Source organism: Chroicocephalus ridibundus, chromosome 2, assembly GCF_963924245.1.
Source record: "Chroicocephalus ridibundus chromosome 2, bChrRid1.1, whole genome shotgun sequence".
Taxonomy (NCBI): domain Eukaryota; kingdom Metazoa; phylum Chordata; class Aves; order Charadriiformes; family Laridae; genus Chroicocephalus; species Chroicocephalus ridibundus.
The window spans coordinates 6,060,197-6,074,872 of NC_086285.1; the positions used below are offsets into that span (position 1 = coordinate 6,060,197).

Here is a 14,676-nt window from a genome sequence, read left to right on the forward strand (position 1 = left end):
AGCCATGGAACTCTTTAATCTCATTTTGTTGCTGAAGAAAACACTGGAGCAGCCCAAAGGACAGGGTGTTGAAGGAGGCGGTTTTACTGGGTACGTGTGTGGGGTGCAAGATAGGAGTGCATTTACTCGGTTTCAAGACAGTCCATTGCAAATGGTCTCCCTGATGTCAACATACAAAAACTGAATATCCCTCTCTTACAAATTCAGGTTATTGGTCTGCTCATGGGTTTCTTGTCCCTTCATTGCCCTGATACTGCTGTAATGGGTGGAAACCAGCTACTTGCTTCTGGAAAGTTGGAACTGGCTTCTGTGGATTGAGTCAGACCTAATCAGACATAATCTAGCCGTGGAAAAATCGGAAAGGTGAACTGTTCTTCACTGCTGGAGAGCAGTGGAGGGAGCAATGGGGTATCTGTTCCATTTGTGCAGCTGGACAGATACCTGTCTGCAGAACTGGTGTCAGCAATAAGGACTCCGGGGGGGGTGGGGGTGGGGGAATTGCTTGCTGCGTGTTTGTCTTTGACCTGTAATAGTTACAGGTTGGGTTTTTATCAGGTGTGTCTCTGTACAGCCGGTTCCCGGTGAGTTCCGCTGGCATTAGGAGCTATTGCATTAGCAGCTTTTAGAGCAGGCTCGGAAGCTTGTGAGTTTGAGCAGAAAAACACTTAACTTTTAATTGCTGTACAATTTGCACTGAGAGATTGTGCTTTACTAAGTAGACGTAATACAGTTTGCAATTGGTGTCAGAATATACTGAGACACTTTAATTCGTGATGAATGATAAATAATACTAAATGCTTTATCAGATTGCGCAACATCTTGTAGGCTTCCTGTTCGTGTGCTGCTCTGTATATTTGATGGGCAGGAATTTGTTTATCACTGCTTTTTTTTCCACATCAATCTCTAAATGTCCTCTCCTTTCGTCTTCTATTGGGCTTTGAGATCAGTTACTCATCACCAGACTTCTTTAAACATCCTTATTAATGACAGCATTATTTATATTTACATGTAGGCTCTAGTTCTGGCTCTTCCCTCTGTCTTGTTTTGTCTTTTTCTGATACACTTCCTTTCTGGGCTTGGAAGAGCTTTCCAGTCAGCCTCAGCCAAACTTAATTTCTTTCTCACTTAAGCCTGACCCTCCTGTTCTGTGAATCTGTAGCTTCTAATTGTGCATTTTGAATGAGAAAAATCAGGAGGGGACTGTTGTAATCAAACATAGTGCCATGTATAATACACACCAGGGTACTTCACAGCATTATCTGAAATAGAAGCTGTATTCTAGGGAGGAGTCAAATATTTCTTTAAAAAGAAAAAAAGACATCGTAGTGGATTTCTTCTATTGAAAATGTTGTAACTGTTCTCTGATACAGAGTGGGTGCTTTATTTCCAATGTGAACCTCATCTTCTGGCTGCTAGATTATGGGAGACGTTTGTCTTGCAAATTGTTCGATCTTTTTGTGCATGCAGACCACAGACCTATACTGAAACTACATTTAAGCAGAGATCCAACTCTTAACTTTCCCAGTTACTCTTAAACTAGTTGAGAAGCTGGCTCAGAAACTGGGCAGTACCAGGAATCATGCTGGTTTTTTGAAACGGGATGATGGGTTTGTAAAGCACATGCTCTTGTGTAGGTCAGATCTTGGTTCCAGTTCAGCTGAATTAGTTTACAGTTAATTTCTGGCAGTTAATGCATTGCTGGATTGGGAACAGTCCGCTTTGTGCGAAGTGGTTGTTTTGCCCCTTAGGCTGAGGATGGGGCTCTGACCTACTGATCTATTGTTCGAGTGTGAGGCATTTGGTGTAAGTGAGAAAACTTGTCTACATGCTAAAGCAGTGGAGGTCTTACCCTACCAACTGTGTCATATGCTTAACTGAGATCCTCGGGAACAACTGCATTTCAGCATCAGCCTGATAAATTCCATGCATATCTGCTTTCTAGCAGAAAGTGTTTCCCTCAACAGTGGAATTCCTGTGACTTCTGTGTTCAGAGTAGCTTTGTGCTTAGCTCTGGCCTTCTGTCTGCGGATCTGGGTGTTCAGTTGCTCCATGTCAGGCCAGAATGGCAGAAGACTTTGAACGCAGCATGAAGCAGTGTGTGGAAATGCAACTTGGCTTCTTTCTTCATATCCCACGGTGCTGTGCTTTATGAAGTTGCAATTGAGTTGGGAAGCAGTACCTACCTTCTAAATTTACGGGTCTTTGAGGTGGAAAAATCACAACTTTATTGTGTTGTGGTGCCATCGCAAAACTCTCTTCCCTGCGCAAACAAAGTGAGGATGATCTAAATGCAACTTTCACCAACAGGAAGGTGTCTCTGGGGTTGCTCTTCTGCTGCTCGTAGCCTTTGGGCTGTTCTCCTTTCTGTAGAAGACTGGCACATTCCTCCACTACTTTGAACATCTCAGTGTGAAAGTGGTTTTTAAAAAATGTGCTTAAAAAGTGGCAGGCTGGGCTGGGATCAGATATAGTATGGGTGTGAATCAGCCCTTTCACAATAAAGGCTGGCTCTGTGCATGCCCTCTTGTCTGTCTAACCCCCACCCCCTTTTCTGGGTTAATTACAACCTCTAACTTGGCTAAATACAGGATTTTTTTTTTTTTTTTTTGACCAAATGAATTTGAACACCATATGATCTGCCTCCTCATGTTCCCTGAACCCTTTGCAGGAGAAGGGAAATATTTTTGAACAAAGTCTGCTAACAGAGTTGTGGGTGGAAAGAGGACAAAACGAGTACGTGAAGAACCACATATTTTCACTGGACTTCTAAAACAAGTGACAGTTTGTTCTCCAGATAAAGGCACATTTGAGAGGAAAAACCTGAACAGTGAAAGTGAAGGGGGTTTTTGGTGGGTTTTTTTTTTGGTGTCACAAAAATTCCTGTCCAAAATAAGACGCATTGAGGCTTGCAAGCACGTACTCTTAAAATATGAATACGTGACAGGCTGAATCCCAGGTGAGTCCTCATGACACACCGCAGAGGATCTTTCTCTTAGACACTAGAAGCAAAAGGCGAGATTTCAGTGGAGGGGAGTGTACTCTTACATCTGGGGTTTTACAATTTCCTTTGGTAGAGATAATCTGGCTCCCATGCAGGAAGTCCAACGTATGTCGAAACAACCTCAGTTACGGCTGGGTGAAACCTTTGGCTAACTAATTAAGACCCGTGTCAAAACTCACTAAAGAGGAGTGTGTTTCCATGCTCAAGACAGGGTAAAGGAAGGCTGAACGCTGTGAAAAGTATTCTTGGATCAAATGTTGGGGGGATGTTGTGCAACTTCACTTCTATATTTTTTTTTTTAGTTTTCCTTTTTTTTGTTCTATTTTGTTAGTGTCTGCCATGTTTAAGATTGTATCTGCAAATACCTTGAACCAAGCAAAGTGTTTTTTGGGGAAGAGGAAGCTAGAGGTGCCATTCAGGGCAGCCAGGGAGCTGGTCCAACCTCTTGCTGCATTCACAAATGTGTTCTCCCTTCTTCTTCCCCTCCTTTTCCTCTTCATTGGCTCTGAAACTCCTCTGTTCAGAGGTTATGCTCACTACCAACCAAACATAGTGCTTTTTTTCCCCCCTCCTTGGTTTATTTTTTGGTGGATTTAGTTGGTGGTTTGGTGTACCCCGTGAGCACTGACGCCGGTGGGCTGGAGAAGATGGAAAGCGTGCGGTTGGGCAGAGGGGAATGGTGACTCGCCTGACTGCAGCAAGCTGCTAGAGGAACTCAGCACATACCGTTTCCCACAAACTAAGGCACACTGCGCACCCATATAATTGTTTCCTGCACAGTTTGAATTGTGCAAAACAAGCCTTTCCCCATGATGTTAGGATTTCAGCCTTGCAGCCTTTTTGCTTTCATGTGAGAAGCCAAAAGTAAAATACTTTGCTAAGCGCAAACCTATCAGCATGATTGTTTTGGCCAAGAAGTTCAAATAGGATCGTTAATAAAAGAAGTTTTAAAGGAGGCGTTTTTTGTCAACCTGAAGCTTAAGGATGAAAAGAAAAATACAAAAGCCTCCATTGCGTTTTTCTGCTTGCTTCAAGAATTTACAAGGTGGAACCTGTAACTTCCACATTGACCAAATTAATGAGAGTAAATTCTCAGCTTTTACTGTTCTTCAGGTACAAAAATGTTTTGAGTCTGTTATGGGTTTTTTGGTTGCAAGTTAGGAAGAATGAACTTTCAGCTTTTCTGAACTAGCTGAGTTAGCTGAGTTAGTTAGTACTGAGTTGTTCTTACTGTTCAAAGACAATTAAGGCTGGAATTTGTGCTTTGCAGTCGTGCCTGCTTTTCCCTTTCTTTAAGAACTTCCTAGTATTGCTGACATTGCTTTGTGTCCATAGCTGTAAAAATCCTACTAGCTGACTATCCAGTCATTAAACCATAGAAACCCAAGTTTGAAGGGGATAAATAGCACAGGCCTGGAAAACGGGCTTAGACATTCCATACTGGAGCAATAAAAATAGAGTTCTGAGAAGACTGTCTTCAGTCCAGCTGCAAATACAAAGAATACCGTACCCAATATATCATGAAAACAGGACCTTGCACAAGAGGCGTGTTGCTAGTCATTGATTCCGTCTATTCCTGGGTGCAATTCAAAGAGGTGGTTTGCTCTATAAAGCATGGTTTGTCATGCAAGATGATGTAATTCACACCACGGTTGGGAGAGAGCCTGATGTTTCTAGGGAAGGTTCTAAGCCATTCCAGTTCTGTACGCAGCGAAGAAGTGACTTATTGTCAGGATTTGGCCTCATTTGTTCTCTGTTTAATAATTTCCACTTTTTTCTTTTAGGGCAGTGTCATCCCTTTATGTATTAGATTTTTCTTGCTGTTATTCTACATCAAGTTTATAGGAGCTGAAAAAGAAAGTCTAATTTTATCAAGCTCGTTGCCTTCAGCTTATGAGTCCTGGCAGCCCCCTGCTTTTTCCATTTTCCCCTCCTGCTTCTCCAGTACTCGGTACTAAAACAGCTGTAGCATCGGTATCTACTTTAAAACCTTCCAAGAGTCCTGTGTATGTACACTTTACATTTTGGCATGTTCAAATAACTTCTCAGTTACTTGTCATCACAGGGATTTTTACAGCCCACCTTGAGGATCTGCCCCCCTGTAAGCCACCACTTAGCTATGAGTTGGTCGTTCTAGTTTAAACTAATGTGTTTAACTCTTATTTTCTCTAGGCTCTGTTCTGGATATTATAAAGCACATCGTGGCCAAAGGAGAACACAAGACTGGTGTCCTGGATGAACCCTGCATAGCCACGATTCTTAAGGAGGTGCTGGAGGGGCTGGACTACCTGCATAAAAATGGACAAATCCACAGGTATTTTTCATTTTTCTCATCTTTGCCCAAAACGTGTGTTGCTGAAACAGCAGCTGAGCACATGCGGTCTCATCCTACAACCAGCTGTGAGGGCGTGGAAAGAGGAAAATAAAGGTGGGAGCTTAATCAAAGTAATCAAAACTCGGAATTCAGTTGTCTATAGTAGTAGCTGCTGCCATAGGAAATACTATGACTAGGCCAAGTTTGGGTAAACTTCGAGGTATTGAAAGTTCTAAGACAGAGGACCTTCTTCGAAATGTCAACATCCAGCTGCAAAGTGTAGTTGTTGGAGCTGGAAAACTTCAGCTGGTTTTGTTTCTTGCAGAGCTACAAATCACCAAAAGTACTGCATAAGAACTGTTGAGCAATTTAATGAGTCCTTCAAGCCCTGCTCGTTCTTTTTTTCAGGCTAGCTGCAAGATCAACATAACAAAACTTAAATTTGGGTAACTTCATTTAAAAAAAAAAAAAAAAAGAAACAAAATTAGTGGAAAAACTCCTACTGCAGGCAAAACCCAGTTAACTAATGGTCTGTGATTTGATGGATCGCTGAAATGTGTGGGTTTCTGTGCTGCTGTGTCGTTTGGGAGGTATTTCTAAATCATGTTTTCCTCTCCGTTGGTGTCAAGGTGTGGTGTAGTTAAGGAAGAGAGGATACTAAGGCAGTATGTTCTGCTGTTAAAAAGAATAAGATTTGCAATCCTAAATATGTGCTGAAAATAGAATGTACCGCTTGTGGGTAATATACATCATCCCAGCCACAGACTGCTGCTGGGAACAACAGCCGCTTCTTTCTTGGGAATTTTGTGAGCTTGGCCGTCTTCTGGTATGATGCCATTATAAGCATTGCTGCTGCTGTGCTGGAGTAAGTTTCTGTCCTCTTATGATAGCTGAAGAGGTAACTCTTTTTGCCAAAATGTTATTTTTATTAGAAAATCCAAGAAGCATTTATTTCATATTTTTGGTCAAACAGACTGGCTTTTGTAGGTTGCTGTGGGTTAAAAAGAAAGAAATGGTTGGAAACAATTCTGGTGGCATTCCTTTCCCTGAAAGAAGTCTCAAGTTTCGGGTTCCAGTCTCTCTTAAAATTCTGATTTAGCATGAGTTGTCTTCATTGAAGACAGTTCTGATTTCACAGCTGGGTGTTTAACTTTGTTTTTTTTAGAGATAAGACTTCATGTAGCTCTGGGAAGTTAGACCAACTTACTGAGTGCATGGTCATTTTTCACCCTTGCCATAAGTAGTTTACAAAACCATGCTTATTTGTGACTCGCAGTTGATTTGCTTGACTGATTTGACTCATCTTCTGGTCTAATGGAATCAAAATATGTATGTTCAAGCAGCAGTAACCTGTTAAATTTTAGTTTTTCTGAAGATGTCACATGATGATCTCTGTATCGGAACAGAGGTGGTCCCCCTCTTGACTTGCAGTAGTGAAACAGCAGCACGAGTAATGGTGGTAAAGGTTACACAGGATGTATTCATGTGTTGGTTTTTTAACTGCACTCGGCAAAAATATGATGTTCACAGAAAGTTCAAACTGCTTGGTCTGAAGAAAATGTGATTCATATTGAATCATTTGGAAGCAGACTGAACCGAACCTGCTGCGACCATTCTCGTCCTGCTTGTTGGAAGCATTTTGCCCTTATTTAGGGGACTTCAGCAAAGAAATCAAAGCTGTGTCATTGCGGCAGCTTAAGCTTGCGGTTGTGTGTCAGCTACTTTGCATGTGTTGCATCCCTGTATTTTGGGGCCACTCCAGCAATTGTGTAATGTTTTATCAGAAAAAAAGTGTTTGGATTACCTCATTGTGTGGTCTGGGAAATCTGGAGAAGTGCAAATAGTCATGATACAGAAGGAAAACTTCGTAGCTTCTTACCTGTGTTGCAAAGGTTGGGCGTTTGACTGTGGACAGAAAGCAAGCTTACATGCCTTTGAGGGGTGAAGCATATTTCCCGAATGGAGTTAATCATGCTGTCTTGCATTTTATCCAGATGTGTGTACATTGCTGAGAAAAAACACAGTTTAAAATTGTAGTGTAGACGGGACCTTTCCTCATGCATAGGAATATCTCTATGGTTTTCCCATCTTCCTTAACGCTAGGGGTCATAATATTGGTCATGCCTGATGGGAAAGGCAGGTGGAAATCTTGCAGTCGTGCCAGAGATGCTCTGAGAGGAAGCGTTTAAAATAACTTAACTTTGGTCCCCTGGGTCAGCTTAAAGTATCTGTCTCTGAAGGAAACCGACTGCATCAGGTGAAGGGCTGAATATAGTGTCTGCAAAGTGGGGCAGCTGCGGTTGGGGTGAGCTTCAGACCAAAACAAGGTCAACTGGGAAGGGTCAAAACTGAAGGTTTTGTTGACCTGGCACAACCATCCCAAAGCAAGCAGCCACCCAGCACAGCAAAGCATTCAGCTGGTTACACTGAATATCCCAACTCCGTTTGTGTTATATCTAGGAGAAGAAGACTTGATAAAGTTAGAGACAGGAATGGATGTAATTAGCACATACGAAGTTGAACAGCCAGGCTGGTGGCAAGGCCCGAAGGATGAATATCTGGACCCAATTGTAATTTTGTGGGTGTTGTTGACCTGAAGCGGGGACAGCTTGTTACTGCTGTAAATCATCAGTGAGATCAGAGAATATATGTCTGACAGCGGAGCTGCTCGATACTTTTAAATTATGCATCATCTTAAATGGGTAAATTAAGTTAACACGTGGAAGACTGGCTTAATGAAACTCTGCTGTTGCTGAATCTTGCTCTGCATAAGCCCGTCTTCAACTTAATGCCACTTCCAATTAAGGGCTGGGGAGCTGGCTTTGCATGGAAGTGTAAATCCCCTGCTTTGGACAGGAGAGCAGCTTGACAGTATTCTCTAGAGGAGATTAGAAAGCCAAATATCTAGTGAAGGCTTAAACTATAAATTTATTTTTTTTGTTTAGTTTCCTAATTAACAGCCAGGGCGAGGCTGAGGCTTGAATAGATGCCGTTGTTCAGCAACAAACGCTTAAGTCTCCCACATTGTCCAAAGTGGTATCTTTTTGCATTTGTCTTGCAAGGGCTGTTAGGAACAGACTCTGAGGCCTTATGGAAAAGACAAAGGAGAATGCAGGATCAGTTTTATTTTCATGAAATGCTCTATACCAAGGTAATGATTACAAATGATCCCTGTCTGCCTCCAAAATTGCCACTGCCTCCTGCATCTCGGAGTTGGCAGCTCTCTGCCTTCGTTACCGCTGTCCCTGGCCATTTCTCCCGTGCCAGCTGCCACCGTCCCCATTGCGGTTTTCTGTGTAGCACAGTGATCCCAATGGCCGTTGGAAATCCTAGTGATCTGGCTCAGGTTAAGTGAGTTAAATTGCCTGGGCATGAGCCAGCGTGCGGAGGACAGAGGGCCACACTCGGAAACCTTCGGATGAAGCTCTCCTGCAGGAATCTGCTCAGACGTGGGTGTGTTTGTTTCTTTTTTTTTTTTTTTTTTTATGGAACTAGAGCAAGACTGATATCCTGCGAGGGGTTGCTCCTGTGCTAATCTTGTCTGGGTGACACACGGGGTATGTTGTACCTCTTCCCCATTTGGACTCTGATTCCTCTGTGTCTTTGGGGATTAGCAGGAGTTTGATGAATGACTTGGAAATAAAACTAAAGCAAAAGCAACCCAAGAGGTTTTATTGCTTAAAGGGATTTGTTAGAGGGAAGTTCAAGGCTTTTTCAGGTGGTGCTCTTTATGGCAGTCTGACAAATGAATCACGCTGATTAACTGTTACAAGGTCTCTCTGTCTTTCTCCCTATTTTTATCTCTGAGCTTATCTTCTATTCATGATTAGCTGTTGTGTAACTGAATATTTCAGTTAGTCCAGGTGAAATGATATGCTGCTCGAATATAATCAGATTCTCATATTGCGGCGTAATAAATGTGATACTCGCATGCTTTTTTTTTTCTCTGTAAAACCAAAAAAGCTTAGGAAGTGGTTTAGGGTTGCATGCACTTGAAATATTGGCGTGGCAGTGATCCAGCTATTAATTTGTTTGCGGCTCTACTTCTCAGGGGGTGAGAGGGGCAACAGCACATTTGATACGCTGAGTTAGATCGGCTTGTGCCCCCATACAGAATGTTTTGGCTTTTTTTTTAGTGTCTTGTCAAAATCGCTTTTCGGAGTGTGGGGTGGTGGGGTGCTGTGGCAGCTGTTTGAATGTTGCTTTGAAGAGACCCTGGAAACAATATTCTTGCTGTGTTTTTATGCCAAATATATTAGCTTATTTTTTGGACCTTGGGATGGTTTTGACACAGGATCAAAGTTTAATTGTCTGCCTCTTCTAACTATATTAAGAGAAAATAATTTCTGAAAAAAGGGTGTCTCTGTGTGAGCACATAGACATCACCAACACTTGGGGGGGGTGGTGGTGGAGCGTTCCTCCTGTTGCCAGTTTCGGATTTAAGATGAAGGAGCTGATAGATGTATTTTGGCAGAACTCAGCTGTCCTACAGGATTCAAGCTTAATTTTCATGTATCTGATTAATGCATTGATAGCCGTGCTGGCAGACATTGTGGTTAAACTGGATTCCAGTATGCCTCTGATTACTTTGACGACTGGAATGCTGTACTTTTTGTTTCTGTAGCAATACTGTAGGAGAACTTCACAGCTGTCCTCTCCACAGTGCAATAATCTTGTTTTGGAGACGGTGTTTTGGAACTGAAGTTTGGTAGGGGAGGATTGAGGGATGGATAATGGGATGTGGAGCCCTTCACCTCTAATTGCCAGTTTGATTTTTAAGTCAAGACACTAGTAATTTGAAATCTAGCTATTAGTCAGCCTTGGGAAGTGAAATTTTATATTGAGAAGTGTACTCTGGTCTCTTCTCCCTTATAGTACAGGATGGGCACAAGTAGCCTTTAGAGGTAGTTGTTAATATAAATTTTAAAGCTTTAATTTGTAAACAGTTCAGTAGCCAGAACAATAGAAACGTTACTCTTGGGTGTCTTAGTGGGTCAGAGGAAAAGAGATGCTGCTGCTCTAGGTTATACTGGGTGATTTGTTCCCCCAAATAAACGCCTTGCTGTGCAGCATCCAGGGCACAAGGAGCACTGAGTCTCCGCTCTGTGTGCATGGCAGTCAGACCAGGGACTATTGTGGTGGTTTGGCAAACCAGCATGTTCTCCTGGTGGCTGTTTCTTCCACTGCATCATCCAGAAAGTCGTAGTTTAAAACAAAAAAAAAAAAAATTCTCTGTGGTTGCAAAGAGAAAATATGAACCAGATGTAAATCCTGAATCTGCAGATAGCCAGAAACAATAGCTCCTGTGGAGACAGTTTTCCTAGAAATGGATAAAGACGATCTCTGCTCTGAAGCTTAAGAACCTGGCAATTCGAACTCTGTTGGTAAGTGTCACTGGTGATGAAGGCACAGGAATGCTGGGGGCCCTGCAGCGGCTCCAGGCCGATGTCAGTGCCCCAACCCTCAGGACGCCTTGTGTTGTGAGGGTCCACGCAACGGCTGACAGGGTGATGCCTGAAGGTGAGCACTTGCTGTCAGACTGCTGCATTCAGCTGTCTGTCCCCACCTCACTCTCCTCAGGCCCAGGTGCTGCCTCTGGGCTTTGTCACTTGGGTGTCCCACAGTTACTCCAAGTAACTTCGATTTAGTCTAAGGGAAAAAGAACTTCTTGGTACAACTACTATGCACTGCACTAAAAGGGAGGTGACTTTTTAGGCTTTTCTCCCCCTACCTTTGTTACATGGAGATAAGAAGCAGGAAAAATATCACAAAGAGCAGGAAATAGAGGTCGGGGTCATCTTCAGAAGGCTCAACAGCAGTGACAGGTTTTGGTCAGTGATCCGTGACTGAGTTGTACACTCAACTAATAAGGTTTCTAGCAATTCCCAAGTTGCCAGGAGTATTTGGGTTTGATGTGTTTCCAGGGGGAATAATCTTCATTCACTGTCTGGAGCGTTAATTGTGTCAAGCGAAAATGTAACAGACTCTCTCAGCTTCTGACTCTGAAGAACCCAAGTACATTCATATGTACGTACAACCACTCTGTTCGTGACGTCCGTCTCATGTCACTGTGTTTATCTGATGTAAATTACTGGGACCAGATCACCCTGTATAGACTCTCGCAGCATCTCCCCAGCAGTAGAGTAAGTGTTTAAATCACTGGTGTTCATCCTGTTTGTCCTTTCTACTGTGAGGTATGAAGTGAATAACTCACTTCAAAAAGATGGCTTTGAATATTGTCCCCTGTTGTAATGCTGCAGATTTTCTGGCCTTCATAGATCCTGAAAGCTGCATATGTGGAGATGCCTTAAGCATTTATTCAGACCACTGCAGTCTTCTCGTTCATGTCTTATGCTAAAGCATGAGAAAAAGGTCACTTGCCAAATTTGTGTAGTAACATATTAAGCACACTTAAAAATTTTGCAAGGCCACATCAGAAGTCATTCTTGCCTGTTTACTAAATCAATTTATATTCTGTCTTGCAGTGTTCTTATAAAACTCTAACATAAAAAGTAAAGCTTAATACTTTCAAAAACAAAAGTGAGACAAAACCCACACAAATGTAGGACAACAAATAGGGATCTGCCACAGAGAAATCTACCGTTTCACGGCAGCCTGGAAAGTGTCACCAAGTTAGACTGGGTGTGCCAATACGACTGTTTCCATTGTGCAGGTACCCAATTTGATAACTGCTTTCTCCATTCCATAGGAATAGCAGGATGCATCCCTTTCCTCTTCCTGTGCTAGCCATGCTTAAAAGTGTCATCTTCTAGATTTTGGAGAAGGAAGTTGAGCTGGCAAGTCTCTCCTGAGCCCTGGTTGCCTTGAATTTCTCCTTCTGCGGTACATAGCAAACATTGCCGAGCAGGAGCTGTGGGTGGCTTCAGAGATATGGACGGCTCTTGGCTGCGTAGGGGAATGCCTCGGACCTAGTGTGTGTGTAGGTATAAATACCACTTCCCCAGAACAAGGGTGCTTATTGCTTATTTGGAAATCAAGACCTTTTTGGGCTGCCCTATATCAACATTTTTGGGCCTTATTAGATCCAAGTTGATGATGTGTTTACGGATATGAACTTTCGTCTCTCCATCGTGGCAGGGTCAAGGCAGGGAGATGTGTGAATCACTGGCTTTCCTGGTTCTTGTGCTACCTGATCTACCTTGTACTCAGCCAGGGGTGATCTGTGTGAGGTAGTTTTGGGGAAATTGCTGTTTCTGAGCACACTAGGAACATGCTTTAGCATGTGGGAGATACTGCCTCATGGTGACGTGCATCACTAGTATTGCCACATGAACCATGTCCACCTCCTTACATGTTAAATAATTTGACATGAAACATAGAAATAAGGCCAGGTTATAACTTAACTGTTCTCCTCTGTTACCAACACTAAGGCAGGGCCTCCCAAAAATATCTGGGCCTCCAGGGGTAGGAGGCAGACCTTGTGACTCCACAGCTTGCTGTGTGTGCCACTTTTTCATGCGGCAGCTGTTAAAGGAGCTTTGTGCCTTGTCCCCATTGCAGTCCTTAGGAAGTAGGATCAGGAAATGGAAGGGCTGAATAGATGAATTTGTGGAAGAAATTGTGGTACATTTTTAGCTGCTGTTCAATGGTATGAAAACTTGATTTTAAAGCCTGCTGGGCAGGGGTCCTTTCCTTATAAGAGAGAAAAGTGAAGTTCTGAGTGAACAGGGGAAACTTGAAAAAGTGGTGTATGAGGTTAGAGACGTAGCTTCTCTCTTGCATTGGCTGCCAAAGGGCTGAAGCTTGTCAGAGGCCCTCGCTGCTTGGCAAATCCTCCTTGCTGTAAGCTGATATTACAAGAGTGATGTGCGTTGGGGTGAATACATGAAGCAACAGCCTCTTTTGTAGGAAGAAGTGGTGGGACTGAGAGGGTTGGTATGATTAGATTGTCCCCGTGTTGGGAGACAGGGCTAGGTCTAGTGTTCGTAGCACTTTGTTATCTGGCTGAAGGAGCTGATCTGTCTGAAAATGAATTTTTAAGGTTTTGTTTTTAGCTGCAGCAACTCCCCCCATGCCGATGTGCAGTTGAGGTTACCCGAGGACTGATGCTGGGCTGGGCTGGAGGCATGGTGATGGTTGGGAGGTAAAGTCCAAGGCAGACAGGATCTGTCACTGAACCGCACCTCCCTTTAACCATTGTTAGGCTTGTAAACACGTGGGAAGAGAAGGAATTAATGAGAGCGCAAAAACATCAAAGACAAAATTGGCACAGGAACAAAAAGCGTAAGCTGGACGTAATTTGCTGAGATAAAGGGAAGTTGCAGGCGCTGCGATAACAGTGGCTGTGTGACAGACAGGATCTGTGTGACGTGACACACCGCTTGCTGTCTCGCTTCATGTCAGGGACTTTCACCCAGTTAGCCCAAGGCCTGCAACTCCTTCTTTACTGCCTCAGCATCTTCCCAGCCCCTGGAGCTATTCAGATAACTAAGATGACAGAATGAATTTCGGGAGGATCTCCTGCAGCTTTCTTTGGTGAGCCCTCCCTTGTCTGAGCTGACATAGTGGCTTAACCTAAAGTGAATCATATTTCTGAGTTATGGTTTCTCAGATCCTAAACCCTCTACTTAAAGCAGCAGTCCACTTCTGCAACACTGGAGGGCAAAAAATCAGGAGGAATTGTACCTAATGAGTGCATCATGGATCATCTGAAAGGTGGTTTACGTGTTAGCTAAAATAAGGCACAAAGGGAGATTTATTTCTCATGTAGCCCTTACTGGGGCTTATGTTCGCCTGTGCCAAGAGACTGGATGCAGTTACCACTCCCAAGAGGTCTCTTCACTGCGCTGAGTGTGATCTGCCTGGATATTAAGGGTAGGGCATGGAGAAAATGAGTACTCAGTGTACTCTTGTAGCTCGTCTTGTTGGAAGCTGACAATCCTTTCCAGTAGGCTTTGTCTGTCTGCACACCCCTCTGTTTGCAAAGCCACAGTCGGTCACTTCTGCCTTTCAAAGCCTTGTTTCATGCTGCTTAAAAGAACATTTTTTAATTCTTGATAACACTGGATTATTCATCTAACATTCTCTAACATTAAAATGACAGTTAAAAACCCCTTAAATATTCCTGCCTACCTAGCCCCTGTGAAGTGGGGCTTTAAAAATGCCTCTACTGTTTATGAGACCCGGAGTAAATCATGAGTTGCCTTGTCCTGCTGGCATTTAGCTCCTGCACTGAGGCCCTGATCTTTCACCACGGCCCGGCAGCCGGCAGAACAATCCAGAGAAGAGGGTGGAAGCAGTTGCTGTGCTTCCCTGATCCTGAGCAATAAAGCGTGTCGCCAGGCCGGTCCCCCACTGTAATTTATAGCAGCCTGGCTGCTGCTGCTGGTCCCGGCTGCCA

General features: G+C 43.4%; 1 protein-coding gene across 1 annotated transcript in view; it reads left to right on the plus strand.

Annotated features, from left to right (window-relative positions):
* OXSR1 (oxidative stress responsive kinase 1) overlaps positions 1 to 14,676 on the plus strand; it is a 92,004-nt gene that overhangs the window by 37,219 nt on the left and 40,109 nt on the right. Inside the window, exon 4 of the mRNA XM_063324334.1 lies at positions 5,174 to 5,315. Within this exon, the coding sequence (XP_063180404.1) occupies positions 5,174 to 5,315 (142 nt within the window). The remainder of the gene's footprint in view (positions 1 to 5,173; positions 5,316 to 14,676) is intronic.